The following is a 27013-nucleotide window of genomic DNA, read 5'->3' on the forward strand; positions in this document are numbered from 1 at the left end:
CATGACCTAAATAAAATAGGGGCCCAAATGTTGGGCCCAATTCCACAAATACTGTAAATTTGTTTAAAGCTTCAATCCTGATTGATGTTGACAATGAAGACTGACAGTTCTGTGTGAGCACAGTCTGTTGGCTTAGTATATCATTGTAGCTGCCATATTGTGGAAAGTACCATTTCACTACCAGTATCCACTGTCAGAAGATATTGTCTGCCTGTAAATAGAAAATGAACTTTGAAGGCAGAGCTGTTTTGTCAATATTTTTTAATATAAAAAAATCATGGTGTTTCCCCTGCCAGATAATTTCTGTAGGAGACATTGGATTTGAAGGTGCTTGACACTTCACGTTACCTATCCTGGGAGTATTTCATAAAACAACTGAAATGCTTAAAAGGATATTTACAATGCTGTTCTCACACAAATGGTGTGTGGTATGGGCTTGATAGGTGATGGCCACTAAACTGTGGAAATATGCAATTGGTCATCTCCTACATATGTAAAATTACTGGGTAAATAATGCCAAAGTTGTTTTTATAGAGTTCTACAAAAATAAATGTTAGCCCATGAACTGTCAGACTAATGTCTAGCAAGTGGGTCTCCTTTCACGGTAACAAACAATGAACTTTGTGCTATTCAAGTCACAACCTTGTCCTTCTGTGAAGAAGGGCTTATACTGGGTGGAGGTGCTGCACCATTTTGGAGGACAGAAGTGATTTCGGAGCAATGTTATTCTGTTACACACCTACTTTAAATATTTCAGTTTATTATGTTGTATTTCATCCCGTTTAAAAAAAAATGTAGCTACATAAAGGGAGTTTGGTTTTGTTCCAGTAGTGGATTTTCAGGAAAAAGCAGCGCCCATTGTTGCTGGTCCCAGTCTGGCAAAACAGATGCATATACAAGCAGATCTTTGTTATGCATCAAGCTCCTGGTATGTCAATTCAGGTAGTTTAGCCACCCATGCAATAGGAATGTTGTACATTGACTCTGGGAAAAGAAACCTCAGTAAAGGGAGCTCCATACCCGCAGTAATATTCCCAAGAGTTTACTGCTGGATTAGGAAGTCTTGGATCTGAGAATTTGATGCTTGGTTATTAAAGAAGAGTAGACATAAATGAATCAAAATAATTTAGCACTTAGTAGTTAAGCACTTATATTTTCTGACATAGCAGTGGCACAGCTAGGAACTTCAGTTGGGCATTATTACTGTGTCCTGGAGAACATTTTAATCTTTCTCAAGGATTTTTTTTTAATCTCACAAGGGTATTGGGAAAGCGGGGTGGGTGCATTGTGAAGCAGCATTCATGCAAACTGTGCTAAAGTATTGCAATAGAAGAACCAGAAAGAGGCCAGGTTATAGGTTAAGTTGCATGCTTATAGGTCATTGTTGGATATAACATCTTTGGGAAGCACGAGTGTAAAGGAAGTAGCATCCTAAATATTTTAAACTGGTGCAAAAGTATACATGAACTTGACTTTTCTTTGAGGCTTCTGAAACTTCTCTGAAGTACAGTATGTCCTCTGAGAAACCAAGCGATGTGTATTGGTAGGCATAAATATGGAATCCTTTTAAAAAGAAAACCCTGAACTCTTCCTTAACCAAACTCAGTTTTACTGGTCTTCCAAATTATTGCTTTAACTTGTGGCAAAGGGAATAATCTTTCTTTCCAAGCAGCTGATGTTTGTCTCCTTATTTAAGTTTTAAACTGCAATTGATGGATACCTAGCAATTTTTATCAGATAGTACAACTGTGGATATAAATCTGTGCTGGAAACCTACTTTAAGTTGAAGCATAATATATTCAAAAAGTTCATTTTTAAATATAGACTTGTTGATTTTGATTCATTAAAAGTTAATTACATTATTTAAACTTTATTAACAAACTTCCTATAATGCTGCAATTTTTCTTTTGACAGTTTATAATTGTGAAAACCTAAAGTCATTTTTTTGGTATATTTCATGTGTTCTTTGTCTAATCTAAACTCACCTTCACTAATAGTGTTTTTGGTTGTACCACTTAGAATAAAGACCAAAATATGCTGTTTGCTTTTGAGACTGAACATATGGACGTTTTCAGAAATCTATATTCTACCATGTGTGGACACTTCCTCCTTATTAGAGGAAGGCTAAAGAAAAAGGATGTTACAGTGTATCACTTTCACAAGGACATTTTATTGGTCAATTTTTCAATAAAATCCTCAATTTTCAGTGCATCTTTGTTGTTTTCAGTCTCTAACCTTATGGGGTGAGCCTTATACTCGTCAAGATGAAATCAGCTGAGCAGTACTCTATTGACACTATTTCCTTTTGAGACTAGTCAAGGAGAGACTTTGTAAAGGAGAGTGAGCTCTTTTCCCCCTCAGCAGGATTCTAGTCAAGACGACAGCTTCAAAAATGGGTACGAAAGCTATATTTTGGCACAGAACGTGGGAGCCAAGGCAATTCACCTCTCCTTAGGTGGCCCATGCAAGTGCAAGTGGGACAGTTCAGTTATTAAAATGTTGATAAATTCCTCAAACCGAGTGACTCCAACAACAGGGGAAAGACCACCTTTCGATACCAAGAACAATTGGATCACACGGTCGCAATTCACAAAGTTTTGGAAAAGAGAGAGTGTGTGCTCGTTGACTCGTATCCTTGAGTGCTGGGGTCTCTGTTCCTGGGGGGATGGATTAATTAACTGTACTGTCTCAGTGGAAAGACAAGTTTGCAATGTAGAGGGAGATGGTCACAAAGCATAGAATCACCTATGTAGAATTCAACCACATAGGGCATCATTTTAGTGGGTATCAGAATATAGTCCACCACACTATTTCCCTGCGGGGAGATATAGGTAAAATTCCCATAGCCTTCCCAATCGGTTAGCCCGTTGAGCCACGTCAGGGCCCTGGTGGTGGTCAGCTTAGTGAGTCGCAGACCTGCCAGATTAATTACTGGATCCCGGGATCTACGTTCCCAAAAACAGAAGTCTGGGAGAACACAAGTATCCAGGATCCCCCGTGCTTTTGTATACACTTCCCACCCTTGGCATAAGTGGGCATTAAAGTCTCCAATCAAGATGATAGGTAAGTCAGGGCAGATGAAATCCAGATTCTCAAGCACGTGTAATAAGATCCCATTGTAGGTTCTTGGCTGCGACAGTGGGAGTGATATACACATTGAACAATAACATCTCCTGGCTCTCCAGCACTATCTTCGTTACTAGTAATTTACAGCTAGCATTTGTCGACAGGATATGTTCACTTTTTATATGGGGAGCCACCAGGGTTAACAGTCCACCCGAAGGCCTACCTTTCTTGTGGCTTTTGGTTGCCGGAACACAAAAGGCATTAAAACCTGCAAGTTCAATGTGACGTGATGACCAGGTTTCTTGTAAACAAACTATATCATGTGCCCTTGTTAACTTTGTGAAATCAGGGAGACACAGCTTTGAAAACCACCCTGCCACGTTCCACGATAACTGCAGAGAGGAATTTTGCGCCAGGTTCCCAGCCATGGCATAAAGTCAATCTAGGTGCATATCGGAAAGTTGGCTATCACTTGAAGCCTTGAAGATTCCCGATATACTGTATTTCCTCCACTACCTCTGGGGCATCGGTTATTAGTCCATGGATCCTGGTGTCATTTGCTAAGGCAATCGGGGGGGGGGGGTGTGTGCCTTCATCTAAGACAATTAAATCTGTCTCTGATTGTCAAGAGTATAGTCAGTCTACATCTGGGCCATACATTTCTATATGCAGGTTTTGAGTCACTTGCTTTTTTTATTAATGCATTTTTCACAAGCTCGCTAAGGGGCCAAAATTGACGTTAAAACAATGAATCATATTTTCATATCTAAATAAATAAAGGCATTGGAGACCCAATGATGACCCCCCCCAAGCTGTTTGACAGAGAAAAGAAGCAGTTCCCACCCTTAACAGCTGTGTGTTTTGTGTGCACACAGTTTGGGGAAAATATTATGGCTCTCCTCTCTGCATACCCTGTTTCTCATATTTTAAGACATACCCATAAAATAAGCCATAGCAGGATTTTTAAGCATTCAAGGAATATAAGCCATACCCCGAAAATAAGACATAGTGATAGGCACAGCAGCAATGCCGGCCGCAGCAGCAGGAGGAGGAAAAAAATAAGACATCCCTTGAAAATAAGCCATAGTGTGTTTTTTTGAGGAAAAAATAAATATAAGACATGTCTTATGAGAAACACGATATTATGGCTCCCCTCTCTGCATTCCTAGGCTAGTTTCCCATCATATAGCTATTTTTCAAAAAACAAAACTTGGGAAGGTATGAAACTACAATCACATTTAATGCATCATCTAGTCTGGCCCTTAGGAATGCCCAAACAGTTTCAATTTACTTTGAGACCTCAGCATAAATGGATTGCTTTTGAATTGCTTTGTATAGTCACAAATATCCACAACAATTAACCAAGACTTCTAGCACATACTCCTCAGTGGAGCTACCTAAAGACAGAGCGCTTCATTATCTTCTGAGGGTATGTTAACATTTTTTCTAGAAAAAAAAAGGCTGGGAGACATTCTTTATATACTTCACTATATTGAGAAAATACCTCACAGTTATTTAGAAAGTTACATATCCATAAATTCTAAGAAGTTATTCTAAATAGCAATTTTCACTGTAAAACACCTGTGGAAAAATGTCATTTTCATATGCTACTTGTGTTAAATTTATAAAATTCAAAAAAATAATGTAGGTCAGGCATGGCTAACCTGTGACTCTCCACATGATGCTGGACTACAATTTCCATCATCCTAACCACCAGCCATACTACTGAGAGTTGATGAGAGTGTAACAGCATTCAGAGCAGACATCCCCAAACTGCGGCCCTCCAGATGTTTTGGACTACAATTCCCATCTTCCCCAACCACTGGTCTTGTTAGCTAGCGATCAATGGGAGTTGTAGGCCAAAACATCTGGAGGGGCGCAGTTTGGGGATGCCTGATTTAGAGGGCCACAGGTTACCCACCCGATACGGTTACTAACATGTAACTTCTATCAGTCTTAATTGGTTATTAGAGCAAGTTTTCTTTTGACAGATTGGCATTCAGAATGAATGACACTTGGATGTTACCTTATCTTCCCACTTTTTAAAAATAAAAATACAGGTCAGGGACATTCCAGTGAGAACGAAAGCTTTAGACTACATTGTATATTTTCTCTTTTAAGGGCTTGCTATTATAACACTTTTTTTGTTCTCCCATTCCCAAAGAAATGTGGGAAATACCTGGAAGCAGAGTTATGCATCAGCTTATGCCTGGTCCTAAATTGAAATGTGAATAGGAGACAAGTGAGGTAATGCCATACAAGTCAATAGCATAAATAGATACATGTACACTGTAGTACAAATGCAAGTGTATATTTAAGGGTTTTATTATCAAAGTCTTGTAAAACAATTTCAGAAACTGTACATCAACATGGCACAGACTGTAGCCTACTTTTGTTTTTACCAGCACAAAAGTAAATGCTCCAAAAACGTCCAGAACTAAGAGAGGTTGCCCAACTACTTTGCATAATAACAGGAAATCACTGTGTGCAAAAGGTTACTACTTCAGTGACTGTAACACAAATGTATTAGTTTATACAACTTGCGATCAAGTACATTATCAAGTAGACTTGTTTTAAAATCATCATGTTTTAAAATTATCATGAAGTTCAATTTTTTTAAATGCACTATCCTTTTTTGCAGGGTTTTTACACATACAAACAAAATGAAATAAACGCAGGTTATGAAGAACTAACTACAAGGTTCACTCCCTCCTGTCTTACAGAAGTTTTGCATTACTATCTCAAGAAGTCAAAGTTGTCAAAAAACAAACACTCCACCTGAGAAGGATTTAAACTCGAAGTTCACCTCACATTGGGCATCAAAAAAGGCTAGTGCATTTCAACCTTGTCAAAGCCAAACAAATCCACAACAAAAAGATTTAGCCACAAGGCTAAAAAGGTTATCTATCTCTATCAGAACGTTTGTTTCCAGATGAAGCTAATGTTAGTTTCTTTGTCTACATTTAAGACCCTTAGTAGATCCACCATGTTGTAGGAGATGAGGATGTTCTTGCCACAGTTAACATGCAGCCAGTGCATTCCCTATTTTGCTCTATTACCGCAAATGAATCAAAGTCTAGAAACACTATTGTAGGTGAGCTGGTTTACTAAAAAGATCATACAACACAAACAATCCATGCCTGCCAAAGATGCATGCAGCTTTTTGCTCAAAAATGAAAAAAGCAGCACCAAGTTTAATAAGAACTGCTGGGCTACTCAATTCAGTTTGGCCAATAACAAGAATGGAAACCCAGACATCACTTTCTCTAAAGCTTTTGATGTAATTATTTAATATCAGGAGCTTTACAACCAGTTATAGTTACAGCTGTGTACATCTAGCTTAAAAGGTTAAACAAGTACAGCATAAAGGAATCACACAGGAATGACACTGATGCATGTCGGCAACTGTTTTCACTGCCAAGGCAATATTCAGTCACTCATATCCATATCCTCTTCATGATGATCATCCCCATTGACTTTGGACTCCCTTGTTGTATCTCCGCTCCCTTTTTCGGCTGGTGACTCCCTATGTTTTGGGGAAGTAGAATCTGCTGCCTTCTCCTCCTTTTTCTCTTTTTCACTATCATAGCCTTGTTCTTCTTCATCATAATCCCTTGTGACCTGCTTTGCCAAGATAAAACACAAAGCAAAATATGTAAGACTTGCTTAAAGGCTCTTGGGATTCTAGGATTAAGTAGGGCATCGCACAAACAGACAAAATAGATTTTTAAAGCATACTTTGACATCCTTGTCACTCTCTGACTTTCTCTCTCGATCCTTCTCTTTGTCTTTACTCTTTTTCTTCTTGCTTGTTGACCTCTCGCGTTCATCCCTGGTTCTCTCCTTGTCTTTATCCTTTTTCTTCTCTTTTTTGTGCCTACGGAAGATAATTCAGGAAACTGAGAAATATAGGCATTTTATAGGATCAGTGAAATATTTCAGTTCTACTCCCCCCCCTTCAAGTAGCCAGAAGCCAAATTTGAACATAAGGTATGGTTATGGCAAGCTGTACAAAACTGGTTCTGCCGAGGGATGAGATTTTTGCTGGACTGATCTGTTGTTAATATTCAGATTCGAGCTAAAGAAATTTACTCTTGCCTATAATTCTATAAAAGCTAGTTTACTGAAAACCATCCAAACAATTCCACTCTCCTTAGAAGTATATAAAATTATTCACACAAAAATATCAACCGTATTGGCTACAAGCACTAAAATGAATGTAACAAGCCTGCCTATCAATCTGATTTTAGTTTTTAAAATACCTTCTCCGCTGAGAATTTTAAACTATTATATGTTTTGGAAAGGGATTTGTCTGTCCGTCTGGTCTCTATACCGTAAGTGCCGTTGCCTCTTGAGATATCATCGCCAAACATGGCACTAGGGTTCACAAAGTGGGGGTAAAATAAAAAAATTCCTTCAGTAGCACCTTAAAGACCAACTAAGTTTAAAGACCAACTAAGCTTGATCATGCATAATGAGATAAGAATCCGATGTCTCTATTCATCCCAGGTGCTTCTATGGTTTTAAGCTTGGTAATGATTTCCAGTTCAGCAACTTCTCTTTCCAGTCTGTTCCTGAAATTTCTCTGTAATAAAACAGCTGCTTTGAGATCTTGTATAGAATGTCCTGGGAGATTGAAGTGTTCTCCTACTGGTTTTTCAGTCTTATGGTTCCTGGTGTCAGATTTATGTCCATTTATCCTTTGGCGTAGGGTTTGGCCTGTTTGTCCAATATAGAGAGCTGAAGGGCACCGTTGGCATTTGATGGCATACACAATGTTAGAAGATGAGCAATTAAATAGTCCTGAGATGGTATGTTGGATGTTGTTGGGGCCAGTAATGATGTTGTCCGGGTGTATGTGGCAGCAAAGTTGGCATCTGGGTTTATTGCAGGCTCTGGTACCAGTGTCCATGTTAAGTCTGGTGGTTGTATTATTGTGGGTGAGGAGTTGTTTAAGATTGGGTGGCTGTCTGTAGGAAATGCCACTTTGTCCTTACCCACAACCACTTCAAATTTGGTGATGACCTGTTCCTCCAGATCAGCGGCACAGCCATGGGCACCCGCATGGCTTCGACTCAGACCAACACGGCTACCTACCTGTAACTAAAGTGGGGGTAGTAATCTTTGTACTGCAAATGTTTGGATGCTGGCTGACATTTTAAATCAAGTCAGCAGAGAGAAATGTCACTTTGTACGACTTCTTCAATTTTTGGCACAGGTTTGGTTGCTTCTCGCAATATCACCAAACTTAGCATGAGGGTTGCTTCGGCGGGATAGCAGACTTCATTGCTACTTGGCCCCATTGTGAATCAAGGTGGTGGACTGAAACATCACTTTAATGTGACTTTGGCCATTTTGACATAGCTTCGGCCACCTCTCAAAATACCATTACCAGAATCACCACAAGGGTTCTGGGCGCCATTCTGAATCAAGATGGCGCCTAAGAAATTATTTCACCCAATTTTGGGTGTGATAGGTCCAACTCACAAACTACACTGTTCCTTTCAAAAACACAGTATTTTTTGTTCCTAAAAAAAATGACTGGCAGCATCAGGCACTAGCCGCTAATTAACCATAAAGCAGGACAACAATGGAGACACTAAATAAATCAAGATGTGTCGATATAAAAAAAGAGGAAATTCTACAACTTATATGGTCATCATTTTTGACATGTTATCGAAGAACATTTATAAAAATAACATAATAAAAGCTATAATCCTTTTAACATATCCCAGTATATGCCATTATTTGCTCTAATGGCCACAGTCATGGTAATTTAAGTACACTTATTAACAAAATAACATGCTCCAAGGATTTCCTTGCAAGAGGAACTGCAACAATGAGACAGCTGCCTTCTCACTGTGTCCTTCCCAAAGCAGAAACCCAGAGTTTATGGATCTGTTAAACAAACCAACCTTTTTGGTGAAGGAGACCTGGACGGCTTCCTCTTGGGAGACCTGGGCTTTTTAGGTGACCTAGATCCACTTCTGCTTCTTCTGCGCCGTCTTTCTCTGTAATTAATAACAGAAGTCAAGATGCCTTCAAATAAACATCTCCATTGTTTTTTAGTGTCACTTTAACATTCCCATCATACCCATGTTGTCTATGCAGAACTCTTGAAGAGGGAGGTGCAGCAACAACTTCTGTGCAAGAGAAGTCTCAGGTTGCATGTGCGTACTCTGTCAAATGAGGATACATAAGCCTGGGGGGAGGGCGCATGGTCCCATTGTTGCTTCAACTGTTCCACTGGGGCACAAACATGGGAAAGTTAATGCCAGCTACGTAAACACTAGAAGCGTTTGTATGTTCTGGTGCACCTTAGGAGCTGATGTAAGTGCAAGCTTTTGTCAATAAAGAATTAACTATTGCCTTCCTTGGTTGGGTTTTGGAGGACAGCTGACCTTTGGACGGGCTTTTCGGGGAGAAGGTATGGGGTGAGGAAGGGAAGGTAAAGGTCTCTCACATCAGCTTGCTTTCTGTTCACACAGTGTCAGACAGAACCCTATGGTTTTGTTACTTCTTAGAAATGTAAAGTAAAAGGGGACTATGTGTATAGGAAAGAGCAACCTGCCTACCTACAGTTCAGACTGCAAGATGCCTGCATGAAATGGGTCTGCTGGCTCTCAAAACAGGAAAAACTTACATAAATGAACTCATTAAGTTTGTTTTACATCATCTTTGTAATGTGAAGCCCTGTAGTTCAAAGAAAATGCTTTTCTTTGATAATATATAACCCTCTTTTGGTCAGTCCGATGCATCAGGATATGCACAATTACTTTTGCAAAGTAAATACAAGATTAAAGATTATACGGCACCTGCTTGTGCTTCTGGATCGTCTGGCTGTGCTGTAACTCTTTGGTGGAGTTTTAGACCGTTTCTTCTCTTTCTCTTCTTTCTTTTTGTCTCTAAAAAACCAATTAGATAAGAAAGCAGATTAGCTCTCTCACTGTCCTTGCATAATGTATTTATCAAACTCCTGTAGCTATAGCTCTGACTTTCTAATAGCCAAGACTGTAATTCTGATACTTTTTGTATTGAAGGATGTACTAAGTTTCTAGGGATTACCTGGGTTTGGATGTGCTCCGAGACCTTCTAACACGCTCTCTGGAATGCGACCTCCGTCGCCGAGGACTTTTAGATCGTCTCCTGCTTCTTGATTTTGAGTGAGATCGTCTCCTTGATCGGCTTCTTGACCGTCTATTGAACAGAACAATATTTAATATTCATCTTACTGTATTGTACTGTACAAACTTACTGTGATTGAGCTGTCCCATAACCAAGTTCTCAATTTATCTCAATGAAGTTGACCTTAAGTTACAAAAGTTACTTTCACAATAATTGTGCCCATCTTTTGATGCAACTCTTTCCAGCACCAACTATCGTAAAATGTTAGTTTTAATATTCAACAAATACAGCTTAATATGTTGAACCAAGGATATAATCAGTGTTTGAGAACATGTTCTGTGCAACATAATTTCACCCACAACTTGGAAAAAGTTTGCCCTTTTATTCACTTTCAAATCCTAGATACACAAAACTTTTCTATTGTCATATATTTATAAAGGAGCATAACAAGAGAAATACCCTAAAGCAGGCATAGGCAACCTTGGCTCTCCAGATGTTTTGGAACTACAACTCCCATGATCCCTAGCTAACAGGGCCAGTGGTCAGGGATCATGGGTAGTTCCAAAACATCTGGAGAGCCAAGGTTGCCTATGCCTGCCTTAAGCACTTTGATTTTGGACTGTCAATGATGCCATCTCACTAAATTTTACCTACAGGTAGGTAGCTGTATTGGTCTGACGTAGTTGAAACAAAATTAAAAAAAAATCCTTCCAGCAGCACCTTAGAGAAGTGTGTATGCACACAAAAGCTCATACCAATGACAAACTTAGTTGGTCTCTAAGGTGCTGCTGGAAGGTATTTTTTTTAAATTTTACCTGTGTCTAGAAGAAGATGGAGTTCTCCTCCTTCTTGAACGTGATCTGGATCTTGAATGCCTTCTCTTGTCATCTTTTTTATCTGGAATTAAAATATTTAAAACTTGGAATCCTTACATTATCATGACATCTACCAAATGGTTTGGCTGCCCACCTTCTGGGGCACTCTGTACAAAAAGCTGAAAGTGAATGTGTGTTTTTTACCCGAGAGAAAAACCATCAATTCCTACATCTGAATTCTTTAACACAACCATTGCAAGTTTACATTCATTAAGAGATGAGGAACATTCAAAAGATTTTTTTAAAAGCCAAAGTGCTAAAATCTATGAGGCCAAAGTTTTGTTCAATGCTGAGAAGATCTTAACAGCTGCCCTGCTGGATCACATCAAATGTTTATTTAGCGCAGGATCCAATCTTCTGCAGAAGTCTATTTGCTTCCTATGAGAAGCCACAAGCAGGGCATGTGAACAAAAGGCTTCTTGGTGTTGTTACTTAGCAAGTGGTATTTTCAGGAGCATACTGCTGCTGATCTAGGAAGTAGCCACTGATATCCTTATCCTCCATGAATTTATCTATTTGCCCTTTAAAGCCCTCTGTTAGTAGCTAGCCATCACGTGTGAAGTACCGCCTTTTGTCACTCCTGAATCTCCCAGCAGTCAGTTTTGCTGGATGACCCCACAATGAAGAAGAAAAACTGTACTTCATGCAGAAATGTTATAACCTCTATCACATTCTTCCTTATTCACCGTTTTTCCTAAACCAGATAGCTCCATACATCATATTTCTTTGTAGAACTGCCCATTTTGATAGGCATCATGGTTTTCTGCTCTATATCTTTTGAGACTAGGGCTGCACAGTCTTCCAAGTGTGGTCACACCACAGATGTATGAAATCATTATGGTTTCTGCAGTTTCTTTTTCTAAACACTTCCCTAACTATTCCTAACAGAGAATTTACCTTTCCCAACTGTTGCATGCTGAGTTGATCCATTTCATGGAGCTACTCACCACAATTACATACTATCTTTTCAGGTCAGCCATTGCCAGTTCAGAACCCATCAGCGTATGGACAAAGATAGCACCAATTCGGCTCACTTTATACTTTCTTCCACTGAACAGCATTTGGCAATTCATTGCCCACTCACTGACATTGGATAGATCTCTTAGAGCGCTTCTCAGTCCCATGCCCCCATTTTTACCATCCTGCATAATTTGATGTCATTGGCATTCTAACAAGTAGTTTTTGTAATATAAGATAGTTAGTCAAGATCAGTTTACCTGGCTCTATAGCAGCAGAAATCAGGGATTGTGCTTCTCGTACTCGTTTCATGGCTTCTTCTATTTCTTTACTGGAGGTATCTGTTTTCAGACTTGGTGAAACAAGACCTGCAGCTACATGGTTCAGCCTAGAAACCAAAAATATATCATTTATTTTTACTCCCTTCTTCTTCTGAAAATGATAACAAAGAAACTGACAGATGATTAATAAAACAGGAGTCCCCACCCATAGGCTTATGACAGACACAACACAAAAGGAAAAAGTGATGGTAAGAAAACATTTGATTGATGGCTCAATCAAACATGGGGACCAACTCTAAAAGTTTCAAAGTTTGTATGCAGTTGGGATTAAAATCGTGGCGGGAGAGAAAAAAAAACAAAGGAAGAGAAGCATCTTAGTAGAACCAATAGAGTGGTCCTGCTCCCCATCTCTGTTTATCCGAAACTGGATTAATAGGTAGCTAGTACATATATTCAACTCAATTGACCAAAAATACAAAATCAAAACTTCAATATAACCATTAAAAGCAAAAAGACAAGTTAAGAAATCTGGCAACGTAATAGGCCTTGGAGACACAACAGCATTAAAAAATGTTGCTTCCTCTGTAATAAAAGATGTTGGTTTCCACAATAAAACTGACCTGAGTTTCCTATGAGCATGGATTACACTGCCCCATAGTTAATGGTTTATCATGAATGCCAAGATAGCTCCCAATTTGCTCCTCTCTCCTGTAGTGTGAGTGGAACAGCAAAGCGTGACCCCTGTCTTAGTGCTACATCTGAACTGAGAATCATGGTTTGCTTCACCCAAATAAACCATGATCCTTTATTTGGATGCAATGCTAAACCAGGGATTATGGTTTGCTGCTCCTACTCAGACTGTGGGAGAAGCAGAGGGAAAAATCATATGTACACAGTAAACCATTAAGTATGGTTTATCATGATGTGCATGCACTGCCATTCTCCAGGTTTGTTTTACTCTCTTTTTATCTTTTACACTGCTTCAATGGCTTTAAGCTTATGAAGTGTCCTATAAATTTATAACATGATACAGTTTAAACATCAAAATTCAAACTTACTTTGGATCCACTGTGCTCATAAGCTTTAGTAGTTGATCTGCTGCAAGAGACTGTAAAGAAAATTAATCAAAAATTGCTTTTAACATTGAAAGAAGTTGAAAATTTGCAGAAGGGAAGGAAAGAATAGCCAAACAGCCCCTAAATCTAACCCAAATGAGCAGACATTTGCAGATTAAAGAAGCAAATATGCAATAAATAAATAAATAAATAAATAATCTCTATCTCATGAAAGTAGTCACCTAATGTTCTCTGATAGGGTCACATTGTTCCAGGCAAAGAACAGCAATTTTCTTTCTGACCTGTAGTGGTCAATGTCAGCACTTAATTCTCAACTGCATTGATTGAGAGCGTCCAGTTTGCTGAAGAACTGGTCTTTATTTTACTGTTTGTTTAAAATGCCAAGTGTTTAACAGTTAAGCTGCTGAGTGAAAACAGTGAGGCTAAACTTCTGCTATGTTTGTAGCAATTGTTTGGAACCATTAATGGTACTTTAATTGAAAGATTTGGTTCTTGTCAGTAATGTTAGATTTTAAAGTTGCAATGCACATTTAATTCTCAATTGTGCCTATGGTTTTATTTTACAAGCTAAATTATATATTAAGCTTGAATACGGGTCAAAAGTTCTTATCTAGCTAGTCTCCAAGTGTGAACTCCAATGGTGGATAACTATGGGCTTTTAAAGTTAGCCAATGCAACATAATCCTAATGTGTTTAGTGTTAAGTCAGCTGCACTGAGTTTACCGAGACTCACACTTTAGAAATTTTGCTCTGGATTACAAGTTTTCTACATAACCTTTATAATAGATAGGTATGAGACTCTAAAGATTCCAGCAATTTTCATCTGCAAAATTTTAATGGTAAGCAAATCTAATCAAATCTAGCCACACTAGGAAATAGGATAGTGGGGGTCAATTGACCATAGATATAAATATAGAGCTTGCCTGCGTGATGCCCTGTTTGAGTAGAGACAACCCCTAAAGAGAATGAGTAAGAGTTCATAATACAGAATATGCCGATGTAGTAACAATAACTAACTGTTGCAAAACTTTGGCTTTGAGAACAGGCCACATGAATATGATTTTAAACACACAATCCATTTCATTTATTTAAGAAAATTTCAATGAAATAAATCTTTTAAAGCAAAATAAAATATATACAAGAAGAAGCTCTGCCAGTGGGTAGTGCTACCCTGTGTTTTATATATCAAATGGGTAATATGAACATCAAGACCAAAGTTTCAGCAAATGTTTTGTCCAGATTGAGCTTTATAGGCCCTGATCCATTACTGGACTGAGATAAAGATTTAACAAATCAACTGCTTCATCTGAATTATATGAAATGGAGGAATAGTGTTGGATACATTGATAGCGTATCAATGACACTGTATCTCAAAACTTGCATTTTCATGATGTTAAAAAGCACAGTTTGAACTCTGCAGGATTAAACAAATGTAAATTCCATGGAGCCTCTAAACAAATGGGGCTTGGGGAGATAGCTACAAATTTACAAAAATAATGGAATAATTATTGTAATTTTTATCCTGGAGGTGTAATGTTTGATGTAAAATCATAACTCATTACTGAATGTTCTTTGTTAAGTATCAGTTTCATTAAATTCTCAATCAAAGCAGTATATAGTGTCCAAAGCAGTATATAGTGGAGCCTAAACAAATAAAAAATGCTTCAAAATCAATATGGAATGTTTCTTTAGATTTGAAATCAAGATTGATCCAGCAAAAATTAATATTCCAGGTATGCTGCACTCCACAACATCTGTAAAAGAAGGCACAGTCTATTACAGATATAGCTGGTTGGAGGTGTAATGCTGAACATACCTCATTGAGACATATGGTATGAACTTCTCCAGTGGTCTGAAGTTGCTGTCCATATTAATTTTGTAGTAGCAAAATACTTTATATTTGCAGATGCTCATGTACTTTGAAATTATATTCCCACAGTACAGAAATTAAAGGCACAACCAAAAATGGATACTGCGAGCCCTTAGTTGCTGAAAGACTTATACAGCAAGCCTTAAAGGATAAACACCTGCTATCTGCATGCAATGGTCTGAGGACCTCGCTGCCCTGGCTATATATACCTTACAGACACCAATTTCGTTGGATACCTATTTGGATTATTGACACAAGATGGCTGTACTGATGGCTACTGTACCCTTAAGGTGCACTGAAAATTGTATACGTTAATAATATTTTTCATTTTCAAAACATTATGCTTATAATTCTTTTATTTTTTCCTCCCCCCTTGTTAAATTCACAAATTAAAAATAAACTTAAGTGTATGTGAATGTAGCACAAGCAATATACCTGCGAGTTTAAATTTGCTCCAGGAAGACCTAGAGCAGCCAGGGTTGGGTCAAGAGTTGGAGCTCCTAAAGCAGCCAAGGGAACAGCACCAATCTATAATAAAGAGAATCAATAGAAGTAGACAGCATATTATACCAGAATGTACAATCAAGAAAACAGCTTCCACCATCTGCACATGGCAAGGAATAGTTTCGAACAGTTCTGCATAACGTTCAAGTACTGCTGTAAAATGACTTGCAGCACATTAATATGAAGCAATATAGGAAGCTAACTTACTCTACAGGTGTAAGACTACTATAATTCTAACCTAGCATTTTCTACGCTAAACCCTAGCAGGTCTCCAGCATAAGAAAAAATATTTCCTGTTATCTGCTACCTGAATGATTCGGGGGACTGAATCTGAGCTTTCTGCAAAGCAAAAATACTATCACTCCCTGCTATCTAGCATGTGTGTCCAAGTTAGGAATGCAAAGTTTGATTAATTAATCCAATTAATTGATTTACGATTTTCAAATTAGTTAAGTCCCTGATTGACTTTATAAATTAATGTTCTGACATTTCCCTCCATTCCATTATGCAGGTGATAGGAGGAAAGATGCATGCATGTGACTCATATAATTCTTGTGCACTGGTGCAATTTCTAGTCTTCACCTCACCTGTTAAAATTGTTGTCTTTGAAAGGAAAGAGGACGAGTAAACCACCCTGCCCCCAAGGCAAGCTGTCACAATGTGCACTTTCAAGCAGACTAATTGTCTGTATCATTGAGACTTACTTCCAAGTAACCTGATCCAGAAAACATGCTCTGCTTCTTAAGAACTACTGATCTATGCAGGTGCAGATTTAATCAATTGATTAGCTAACAGCAACATGCACAATTAAAGAAAATTTAATCACTTAATAAGGTGACAGTCCTAGTTCATGGATGTCTAACCAACAGCACGCTACAAGTTTAAAATAAGTTTAAGAGGCAGCTGTGATTTAAGTTGCTGGGTTCTGTGGCATTCTAGCCTGCAACAAGACGTACTAACATTTGGCGCAGAGTCAAGCCTAGGCTCAATGCCAGCCTTGCTACTAAAACTACTTGTACACTTTTAACAAGATCGCATTATGGACAGGATCTAGCGCTGCTAAACTTATTGACTACAGACCTATTTTAGGGGTTTTATCCAAGAAAACATGGGCAGGATTAGATTGACCCTCGGAAGCCCCAAGAAAACAGTTTTCTGAAACCTACAGCAGAGGTTTCTTCTGTACAGTTTTGATGAAAATCTCTAGAGTTAGCTTTTAGAATACTCCTCTACTGGGACTTCTGAAGTACAGTAGAGAGCTTTTTTTCATTAACTCCAGCCTCCACAGTACTGTCCTAGTCCAGTGAATGTATTGTGGAAACTGTGTAAGAAATAAGAATAGCATTACCAGTATCACATTGCATGCCAGTTCTTTTTGCCTGCCTGAAAACTGTCTTTCTTCAACCTACAAGTTGATGCAGTTGTTAGGCAGCCAGCTAATCCTCTCAACTAACTGCTCATGAAGCAGTACTGTTATATAAGAAGTGGGGGCACTCCAGAATACTGCAAAAGTCACTTCTGCAACTACAAAAACTGCAAGTCTCACCCCACCCCTGGCATGTCTTTCCACTTTATATTTTAATGAATAAATGGGACATCTTTCAAAGCATAACCATGTATCAAGTTTCAAACCAGAGTTCTTTAAAACGAGAGGCATGGTTATCTGGAAGCAATTCTTACCTGCCACAATCCTGTTATACATTTTTTCTAATTGTTTTGGTGCAATGGGTGCTACCTCAGAAAATACAGATATATGCAGTTGTAAATTCTAGTATACATCTCATAAGACGTAAACTTACCTGAGAAAGTGGGTTGGGTGTAGGCAGGAGTCCACCCCCCGGCAGAAGACCTGCCACAGCGTTAGCTGGTGCCAGGAGAGACAAAGCCTTAGTCTCATCAGGAATAACTCCTGCAGAGAGACAGCTTTGCATTAGAAGACACTCATCACTGATTTTTTAAAAAACCACACACACAAATACACCCAGAAAATGTCTCCCTGAAACACCACCTGAGTTTGCTGAAAGTACTTATGTTGGCTATAATACAATGTTTGATCTCTTAATAATTTATCATTAATTTGTATGCCAGAATGAAACTTCAATGTGTGAAAATTTGACTGTTCCTTTTTCTCTACAAAAGGTTAAGTTCTAGAATAAAAAAATAGCACAATACACACTACTTGTTTGTTAACACTGCCAAGATTTCATCACCTGTACTCGATTTTTAAGTCATGAACCAAACGTAAGCAAGCACAGTCGGTTCTCCAGGGGTGTGCTCTCAACTTTCAAAAGCTGTTTTATGAACAACGACTCGTGTCGGCTGCTTCACTATAAAGCACACAGAAAAATCAAGATACACAAGACAAAAAAAGTTTGATTTAGGGGTTAATAATATGGTACAGTTCACTATGATTTCTTTTACACCTACCATACAATTTTGTAAATCTTAAGCGAAGGTAAGAAAAAATGTAGGGCTTTTGCTGACATGTCACATGGATATGAAGGTCTCCACAGAGCTTCAAATAAAGGTTCTGCATATGTGTCCATGTGTATGTGTTTATGTAAATGCCTAAAATGTGGCACATTCCTTACCTGTGCAGTAAAGTACATGCTCCACTGTTTGTCATGCTTACTATACCAAGAATGCTGCTGCATATTGCCATTTCAGAAGAAATTTCTGCTCTGCAGCCTTGTAGCCTGCAAGGGACTAGTTTTACTGCCTAACCTGAATAGAAAATAACCTTACTAAAGAGGTCCAATGTGGGACAAAGAGTAATGTTGATCGTTGTAATTTTATCCAACAGCAAAAGCCCTATACGTATGGCTTAATCTGTTAATGTGCCCAAGCCCCCAATGTGAGAGTTCAATAAGACAACTGTACTATATATTTGCAAATACCAGTAGCGTTTCTGAAATACATATTAAAAAGACTGCATCTCATCATAAAACATACAATATGTACAGGGCACTTAAGAGAAACTGGATAAGCTGCAGAAGAAAACTGTTGGGTGGTATTTTCAGCAGGGCCTGGTATATAGTTCAGGCTGAACCAGGGAAAAGAACTGTAAAACACAACAACAAAAAAGAAAAACCACTGTTAAATAAAGGTAATGGTTCCTTCCACCTATACTGAGAAGTGCCGATAATATAAACAAATGTATAATACACAGCACTGTTATCTTTCTTCAGTCACTGAGCTGTCATAATTTCAATACCAAAAGTTATGGTGGGAAAAGGGGGGAAGGTCATTTAGATACAGGGCATTAATGCATCAATATAAACATTATCTATAGAGATTATGGGATAATTTTGCATGCAAAATTATGTCTCAGAGGATATTATTTATGTTTACACACAAATAGTGCAAGTATAACATTTCTGGCATCTAACTAAAAATCCTCTTATCCTGAGACACCTCATAGAAGATCTGCATCCATTAAGTAGTCATGCATCTGATCCTCTCATTTTTAGGAAAAAAGTTATTCAGAAATAAAACTACAATTTTAAAAAAAGCAATGAGGCCCCTCACCAGTTAATTTTCATGCGTCAAGTGTTTTTTACTGCTGCTTTGTTAGAACCATGAAATACTGCATGAATGTGTAGAAATGAAGAAAAAGAAACAGACAAAATAAACAAACATTAACCAAAGAACCTACACAACCCCACCCAAAGGCACTGTTAATACCTGAGTTCCTTCCAAATCCTTGAATTTCATAGTGAAGTTTATAGTACTATGCCTTACCGTGAACTTTGTGTAAGTCTAGAACACAAAGCAATAGCCAACACCAAGATATAGGAACACACAAAGAACAGGAATGTAAGTGATACAGGGAGCTGTGATTAGCACAATGCAGTATTTTAATACTTCCAGTTAGGTAATGTTAAACCCATCACCACTAGTTAAAAATCAAGATCTAAATTCAGCAGAGTACTTAAGCATGTGGTTCAATGCATATGAACAGTCCCACTCAATTTGAAATACCTCACTGAATGATGCTTAAGTACCTAGCAGAAATGGTGTTCTTGCTGATGAGTAGTTTGTTTGCTTCCATAGACATGGAAGAATTGCAAGAACAAAGTAGTTCAAGTTCACAGGAGAAAAAAACCTAGTATTCTTATACAGTACTGTGTCCACAATTATAGTTCTCGCACAAACTACACAGCTGCACACATATCTTACAACACCAAATTGAGGCCCTGACAATAAAAGCTACTTAAGTTACATCAAACAAATTTCAGGAGATTCTCAAGTGATATATTTGGCTGATTTCTTAGTGCCAGATTTATCTTTCTAGCACAATGAACATTGTATTTTCAAAGATAAAAATATAAAACGCTTAAAACATGGTGATTCTGTAGGAGCCAAATTAGGTCTTAACAAAATTGACAGGGCAGGACTGCTGCTATTAGAGCCAAACTAGATATGAGTGCAGCAGTCCTCCCCCAATCACATAAAAAGGGTGTCCGGGTCCATTTTTAATAGTAAAAGCAAAACTGCGAGAGCCCCTGAAACCTACCCCAACCTGCTCTTACCTCCCCACAGCCCCTTTCTGCAAACATTGAGCAATTTTCAGCATCAGAGCTCAGATAAGGATAAAAACACAGAGGGACAGATTGCAAGGAAGTTAAGCTGCAGGCACAGGAAGGATTCTGTGCACTTCAGTTCTTTAACTGTCTACATCAACTTCCAAACTGCTCTTTCTATGTGACTGGGGAAAGTCTATGTTTAAACATAAAGACTGTCATATCTAGTTTGGCCCTGATATGTAGATGTTCATGCAAGAACAATTATATCTCAATTGTTATTTTGTCCAAACTAAAGCAGAAGCAATTACAGTCTAAAAATATTCTACTCTGAAATTTAAAACTGATCAGGATTAAAAGTTGCTTACAATACTTATAGCTTCAGTGAGGAATATCCTACAACTAGGTCTTTGGCAGGTCTGCACCCTGCATATTCCTCTGCCTTGTTAATGTGTAAACATATTTTTTATAAAAACAGGTAATGGTAAGACTTGCACTACAATCTTGCATAGTTAGGCTGCTTAAATCCCACTGACCTCCATGAGATCCAACTGCCTGTGAGTGCAGGAATTAAGTGCAAGACTACACATATTTTACTGCAATCAATCAATTTAACTAGTTTATCGATTAATGGTGCCTTTGAAATAGTTGTGATGAAATCTACAGAAGTTTAATAGAACTCGTTAGAAGAGCGGTCTTCTTGGTACTGAATTACTGAATTATGTTCCCAAACCCTGCTCATTGTTTTCAAATTACTGTAATACCCTAAAAATGTAAGAAAAAGAAGAGAAAAAAATGTTGTTAACAAGTGATTACACCAGGAAAACACTTGGGGACTTGAGTGCTTGCTGGCCTTTAGTTAATGTCTAGAATCCCCTGTAGCTGCAGAGGACCCCACTGTTTCAGTCATCTGGAAGGGCCTTTGCATTTGCCTTCTCCACTACAAAAATCACACACACAAATAACAGAGAGAAGAGTTTATTATTTAGTGAAATTCTAGGTAATATAGCAAGGCTGAACAAGAAAATGCGGAATAAGATCTAACACCCAGTGCTCATTTAGCACCTTTGGATATATTTTCTGTCTAATTGAGATCAAACCCTTGGTGTACCATAATTTGTACTGAGGGTATTTTTTTATTATTATTGTCAACTACGGTAAACAGAACTTTGCCTTGTAACTGGCAGCACATTTCCACTCACTCTCTATGAGAATGAATCATATGGCAACACATGCCAAGTTACTTAATGCAAGTTATCTTGTTTAAATGTATCAGTTTTAAAAGACTGCTTATCTTGAAGGGGCCTGATGAAACAAAAGTTCAAATAATGCTGCTTAAACATATCAATATTCTAAATGCCTTTGCAAAGACGGACAGGCAAGTTCCAGCTTTTGCTTGAATAATTAATTGTTTCACTTTTGGATAAAAGCAAGCAGTGTCAGTATACCAAGGGTTTTAAATAGATAAATAGCTTCAGTGTTTTACGTGCTAAACTTCATGCTATTAAGCTACATCAGGATTTAGTACCATTATTCTATGGCTTCATAGATCATTAAACAATTCACAAACCTTCTGCATATGGTACGACTATCAACGCTCTGTCAACGAATACAGTATTTGTCAGATGTTGAGCCACAACTGCGGAGTCAGGTTCTTGGAACTTTACAAAACACACACGGGAAGAAACAGGCAAAGGGGAGTCACTAGAAAGGGAAAAAAATGGAATAATATTAAAGATGAAACTGAAAGTGAGTTGTAATGGTATTTTATTTTCATATTATACTACATTGTCATTAAATGAAGCAGCCACAAGAGGCAAGAGATGTGATGGCTATTAGTTTTCTCTACTACCATTGTGGTTTGCTGGCTGTCGCTATATGCAAAAAATTAATAATCAATAGAAGCTATTACAAAATAAGGTCATACACTGCTGCACAATAGATGTGTATACCATACTAGGGCATCATTTGGGTAGCAGCATAATACTTTTATCTCTGGAGGAAGAGACATCTAGTGGTAAAGGTAGAAAATTCATCATTTCAATTTCCCTTCACCAACTAAAATTAATTGCAGATAAGATTTCAAAAGCAGGAATAGGTGACTTACACGGGATGCATCTAGCTCTGCCCTCTGGAGTCTGGCCTAATTTGGAACAAACATATTTTTCAACCCACAAAGGTTGCTAGGAGGTTTATCCCGGATGAAATGCAGCAGAACATTTCTTCACTTCTAACAATACACCTTCTGCTTCGTGAAATTAATTAGTAAAATAATGGACCTAGTATCAAACTGGGAAATTTTAAAGTTGTAATGAACTTTTTCTAGGTTACTATCCACAAGAAGCACATTAAATATAAACAGATTTGGAGTTGGATATCATAGACTTGCCTGAGTGCTAAGCACTTTTATGAAGCCCTCCCACTTGTGTTGTACAGTGGTACCTCGGTTTACAAACACAATTGGTTCCGGAAGTCTGTACTTAACCTGAAGCAAATTTTCCCATTGAAAGTAATGGAAAGTGGATTAATCCGTTCCAGATGGGTCCGCGGAATACTTAAACTGAAAATACTCAAACCGAGGCGTACTTAAACCGAGGTATGACTGTAGTCTGCTGAACTGCATCTTGTGACTATCAAGGAGACTTTTTCCATTGTTGTGCCCAGCTTCTAAGTATGCGCCTCCCCACCCAGATCCCGCCAGAAAAAAAAATAAAACAAGCATTAATTCTGATGGGCTTTCAATGTTGTCTAGAGACCTACCTCTTCATCCAGGCATTTGTGGGCTGTTAATATGGAGCCTGGCTCTGATCTGGCTGGTCCAATGTGGATTGTATTGTATTTTATTGTATTGCTCTTATTTGAATTGTATTATCCTGTTAAAATATCCCAGTATTATTGATGAAGGGTGGTATAGTAGTGTTTTAAGTAAACGAATAATTATATCATTATATACCACTCATAGTTTTAAATTCATACACTTATTTTCAATGGCACATACTGCTGTCCTAAATATTGAGAAGTGTGCAACCTATATTACTTCCCTTAACATTTAAACAAGTAAAGTGCATGCTATTGAGTTCCCAAGCCCTATCCTAAAACATTTATGAGTACAGTAATTGAATCCAATAAAAACAATCTCCAAGTAAAATTTTGAATGTGTTTGATCTTGTACTTGCTTATTTTGAAGCACTGTAAATTCCATTCTAGCTAATGGTTCTTACTCCCTAATAAGTGTGCACAGGATTGCAGCATACAGTAACTGCATTTTGCTTAATGTTTCCCTAACAGATTATTCAGCATGTAAGATTAATGTGACCTAGGGCCAGATCCAACACAGCTCTGCTGAAGCAAGGGACTTCCATGCATGCAATAGAACCTAATCACCCCTCCAGGGTTGGGGGATACCAGACACAACCCTGCTGATGCAGCCTTGGAAACGAAACAATCCATACTTTTAAAAAGTTGTATTTACTAACTGTAACTCAAACATGCCAAATCAAGATCTCAAACAATTTAGAGTATTATTACATTTTTCAGAAAAAACACATTCTACTGCCTCTTTCTAAAATATACTGTACTTCCTCACAAGTGTACATATATTCCAGTCCTACAAAATAATCCTTTAATATCTACTTAAAGTAAGCCCCACTGAGTTCACTAGCTCTCAGGTAAGTGAAAATATAGGATTGCAGCCTTAGTTGAATCCAAAGAAAACACTAATTGATGAGGCTGAGAATGAACATTTACTTAACATTATGTACAGAAGTGGCTCACAGAAATGAACTGCGGCAGGTGGTGACAAGACAACAGACCTTGTTTAGTCACAGCAGGACTGCACATTGCAGGGCACTTATGGAGGAGGTTCCCCACTTCAAATCTTTGCCCTCAAACTCCTGGAGAACTCTTAAAGCAATAATATATGGAGGCGCTAGAGGGGGCAGGGCTTAACAATGTTCTCCTGTTTCCACGTTTCATTTACAAACCAGTATAACCAACATAACCTTATTTTTTGAAAAATTTGCAAACAGTCTAGAATGTTACCTTTAAAAATTAAACTGTGTGGTCTGTAGATACCATAAAATGGGATTGGAGTCTCACAAACCTCTTACTGGTGTGTATATGTAGCACTGCAACTTGCACTATACTGCCATGCTAAACCAGGTAACAAAAATCATCAGTGAAATAATGCCAGTAAGGGAAATCACTCACCAGAAGTGTAAATAAAGGTGCCTTTTATACAATAAATACCCTTATCAAGCTCAAGGGATGTTCACAGTACAGTTCATATAAGATATTGGGAACATTTGTTGGTGCAAATATGAATTTGGGCTCCTCTGGAAGAGCAGCATGTGTATTTATTTATTTAATAAATAAATAAATGTGTTACTGTCTCCATAAATTATGTTCAACTGAAGGATTGGGCTGATTTCAGAATTTTCAGTCACTTGGCTTAGGAAAAAAACAAAAAAACCACGGAGCTTGGGCAGAATTACAAACGGGCGGGGGGGGGTAGCACATCGTAAACAGATGCGAACTGATCGAAGTTGAGCGCACGGTCCTTACACACAGCAAAGTCCACTCTGGATTAATTTCCCTTCATTTCGCCAGCTTAACTGTGGTGGCGGAAGTCACTCCATTGTTCCTTTCCTTTTAAACAACTTGGGAGTTAAGAAACCGTTACAGGTCCACGGCGAAGTACTCGCCACGATACCCTCTTCTACCTGCTTCAAACCCCCCGGATTTTGTCGTTTTAAATTACGTCTCAAAGAGGCGGTTGGGAAAAGGAACGCAAAGCGACTAATGGCGTCGCTTTCGCCCCCTGAAGGGAAGTGTAATGGCGGGGGGTAACAACTATAGTTCCGGCGCGAGCGCAAGATGGTGAGGCGAGACCATTGCTTTGAGAATGGCGGCCTTCGCAACCTCGCGCCCAGCTGCTCCTCCTCCCCGCCGCCGCCCCCACCAATCTGGGCCTGGTAGGCGCGCCGCGCTCGGAAGCAGCCGAGCGCGAGGCTCCGCGGCCTCCACTAGGCCACCCTGCGGCCTAGGCCTGTATAAGACGCGACTGCGGAGGCCATAAGCAGTCCTTTTGGGGGGGGGTGTCCGCGCGGGACTCACTCGGGAGGGAAGAGGCGCAGCTCCTCGATCTTGCCCAGGAAGCCGAAGAGAGTCCTCATCTGTTCGGAGCTGGCGCTCGGGGAGACGTTGGTGACCTGGATCACGTCGGTGCCGCTGCTTGAAGCCATCGCGCTACCTCCTCCTGCCCCCGTCACTACAAACACATCGAGGGGAGAGGGGGTCGCCACGACCCTGGAGAACCGGACGGTGGCCTCCTCCTTGTGTCCCTCAGCGCTTCCCGTCGAGCTATTGCAGTCCCGTCACGCACGCAAGTAACCGCCGCCGAGCGATCGTTTCGCCACCAACCAGCCTGGGCCGCAATATCCCACAATCCTCCGCGGCCCTTCTCCGCGCCTACTCGGCGCAAGAGCCTTTTCAGTCCTGCGCCTGCGCAAAGCAAGCCGCCCAGCCCCGGTAGACACGCCGAACTTGCGTCCTGCGCATGCCCACTCCCGCTGATTATTTGCGGGGTGTGTGTAGGTTCCTTAGAACACTTTGTTGCGCATGCCTCGGATGTGCCTTTGGTTTCGAAGCGGTAAAGGCGCTTCGAATGCTTCGCTATTTGCTAAGGCTTAGCGCTGGGGTTGTGAGCTGCAGGGTTGCCTGCCTTAGGCAGCGCTAACTGGAGTGAAAAAGTCTTATCTCTCTCTATCTCTCTGTGTGTTTAATTTGCAGTAGGATCCATTCGCATTACAAGCTCCTTGGATTGTTTAGCACCCAGAAAGTTGGACTAAGTATTCATTAAGGGTAGGGGGAGATGCATGCTAAGTTAACTCAAAAGCCACAGAGTGAGAGTCTCTTTGCACGGAGTGGGGCCCTCTTTGTGTGAGAGGGGGAACAGAGGGGGTTGCTTAGACCATTGGTTGTTTATTCAGTTTGAATGATTTGTTTCTTTTTACCTGAGTGTTTGGTTAAATTGACAATAGCAATTTTGTTGCTGTAGCTTGCTTGTTTAACCTTATAATACAAATGTTGAGTTGTTTGTCGGACCTGTTTATATCATTTTTGCAATGTTTGTATCTCGTTTTGCTCCATTGATTTTTATTACTTTGTTTCTCACACTGGGATTGTAAAAAACATCCGATGCTTATCGAAACTGGAAATACAGTAAATAAATACTGTAATGGTCAACCCAATGTCCGCACAGTCTTACTTCGTCAGATGCTAGCCTGAGTTGCTCATGTATAAAGTTATTCCTAGAGTCGGAATTTCGTTTATAACACGACTTGTATATCAGAACTCTTCCACAGGCTCAAAACAGTCTCTTAGGAACTGGTGAGCGGAATAAACAGCATTTCATTTGTAAAAAAGCTGAGGCGATGCCTGCCTGGGAGCCGCACCTTAGGATTGGGAGACCTCCGTCTCTAGATTCAGTACTGTACTAAATATGCATCTTGCACACACACTTCATTTTGCCCAAGGTCCATTCGATGGGGCGGCTCAGTGAGTTCTGCCACTCAGTCCACCAACTACACTGGCTCTTCTTCTTATTTATGACTTCAGCGTGCATACTTTCAGGGAGAAAAGCCGCCGACATATGCTCAGTAGCCATCTTGCTGCGCTTCCCGGTTAAAATAAAAAAAGCAAGTCCCGGCTCAGCTGAAGCGCTGACGGAGCTCAG

The 27013-nt window shown here is 39.2% G+C and overlaps 1 protein-coding gene across 6 annotated transcripts; it reads right to left on the bottom strand.

Moving 5' to 3' along the window:
* Window positions 1-5369: 5369 nt before the first annotated feature.
* Window positions 5370-25755, bottom strand: SRSF11 (serine and arginine rich splicing factor 11). Of its 6 annotated transcripts, none has more exons than XM_035124122.2 (13): window positions 25393-25755; window positions 21848-21981; window positions 17554-17663; window positions 15686-15778; window positions 14304-14336; window positions 13363-13412; window positions 12284-12411; window positions 11007-11088; window positions 10132-10263; window positions 9882-9971; window positions 8982-9077; window positions 6805-6943; window positions 5370-6687 (listed from the first exon to the last, which is right to left on the bottom strand). In XM_035124122.2, exons 1-13 carry the CDS (start codon window positions 25518-25520, stop codon window positions 6496-6498), a joined length of 1407 nt encoding a protein of 468 aa, XP_034980013.1. In that variant the 5' UTR covers window positions 25521-25755; the 3' UTR covers window positions 5370-6495. The 6 variants fall into 6 exon arrangements, with proteins under 6 accessions (XP_034980013.1, XP_034980012.1, XP_034980015.1 ...); XM_035124121.2 differs by having other exon boundaries at window positions 5370-6690; XM_035124124.2 differs by lacking the exon at window positions 14304-14336.
* Between the last annotated feature and the right edge of the window lie 1258 nt (window positions 25756-27013).

This window comes from Zootoca vivipara, chromosome 7 (assembly GCF_963506605.1).
Source record: "Zootoca vivipara chromosome 7, rZooViv1.1, whole genome shotgun sequence".
Lineage (NCBI taxonomy): Eukaryota > Metazoa > Chordata > Lepidosauria > Squamata > Lacertidae > Zootoca > Zootoca vivipara.

Coding starts and splice junctions, on each gene's coding strand:
- SRSF11 (XM_035124121.2), bottom strand. CDS start 25,520: ATGGCTTCAAGCAGCGGCACCGACGTGATCCAGGTCACCAACGTCTCC. Junction 9,078..9,881: donor CGATCCAGAAGCACAAGCAG/GTGCCGTATAAT, acceptor TATTAATTACAG/AGAAAGACGGCGCAGAAGAA. Junction 6,944..8,981: donor AGGTCTCCTTCACCAAAAAG/GTTGGTTTGTTT, acceptor TATCTTCCGTAG/GCACAAAAAAGAGAAGAAAA.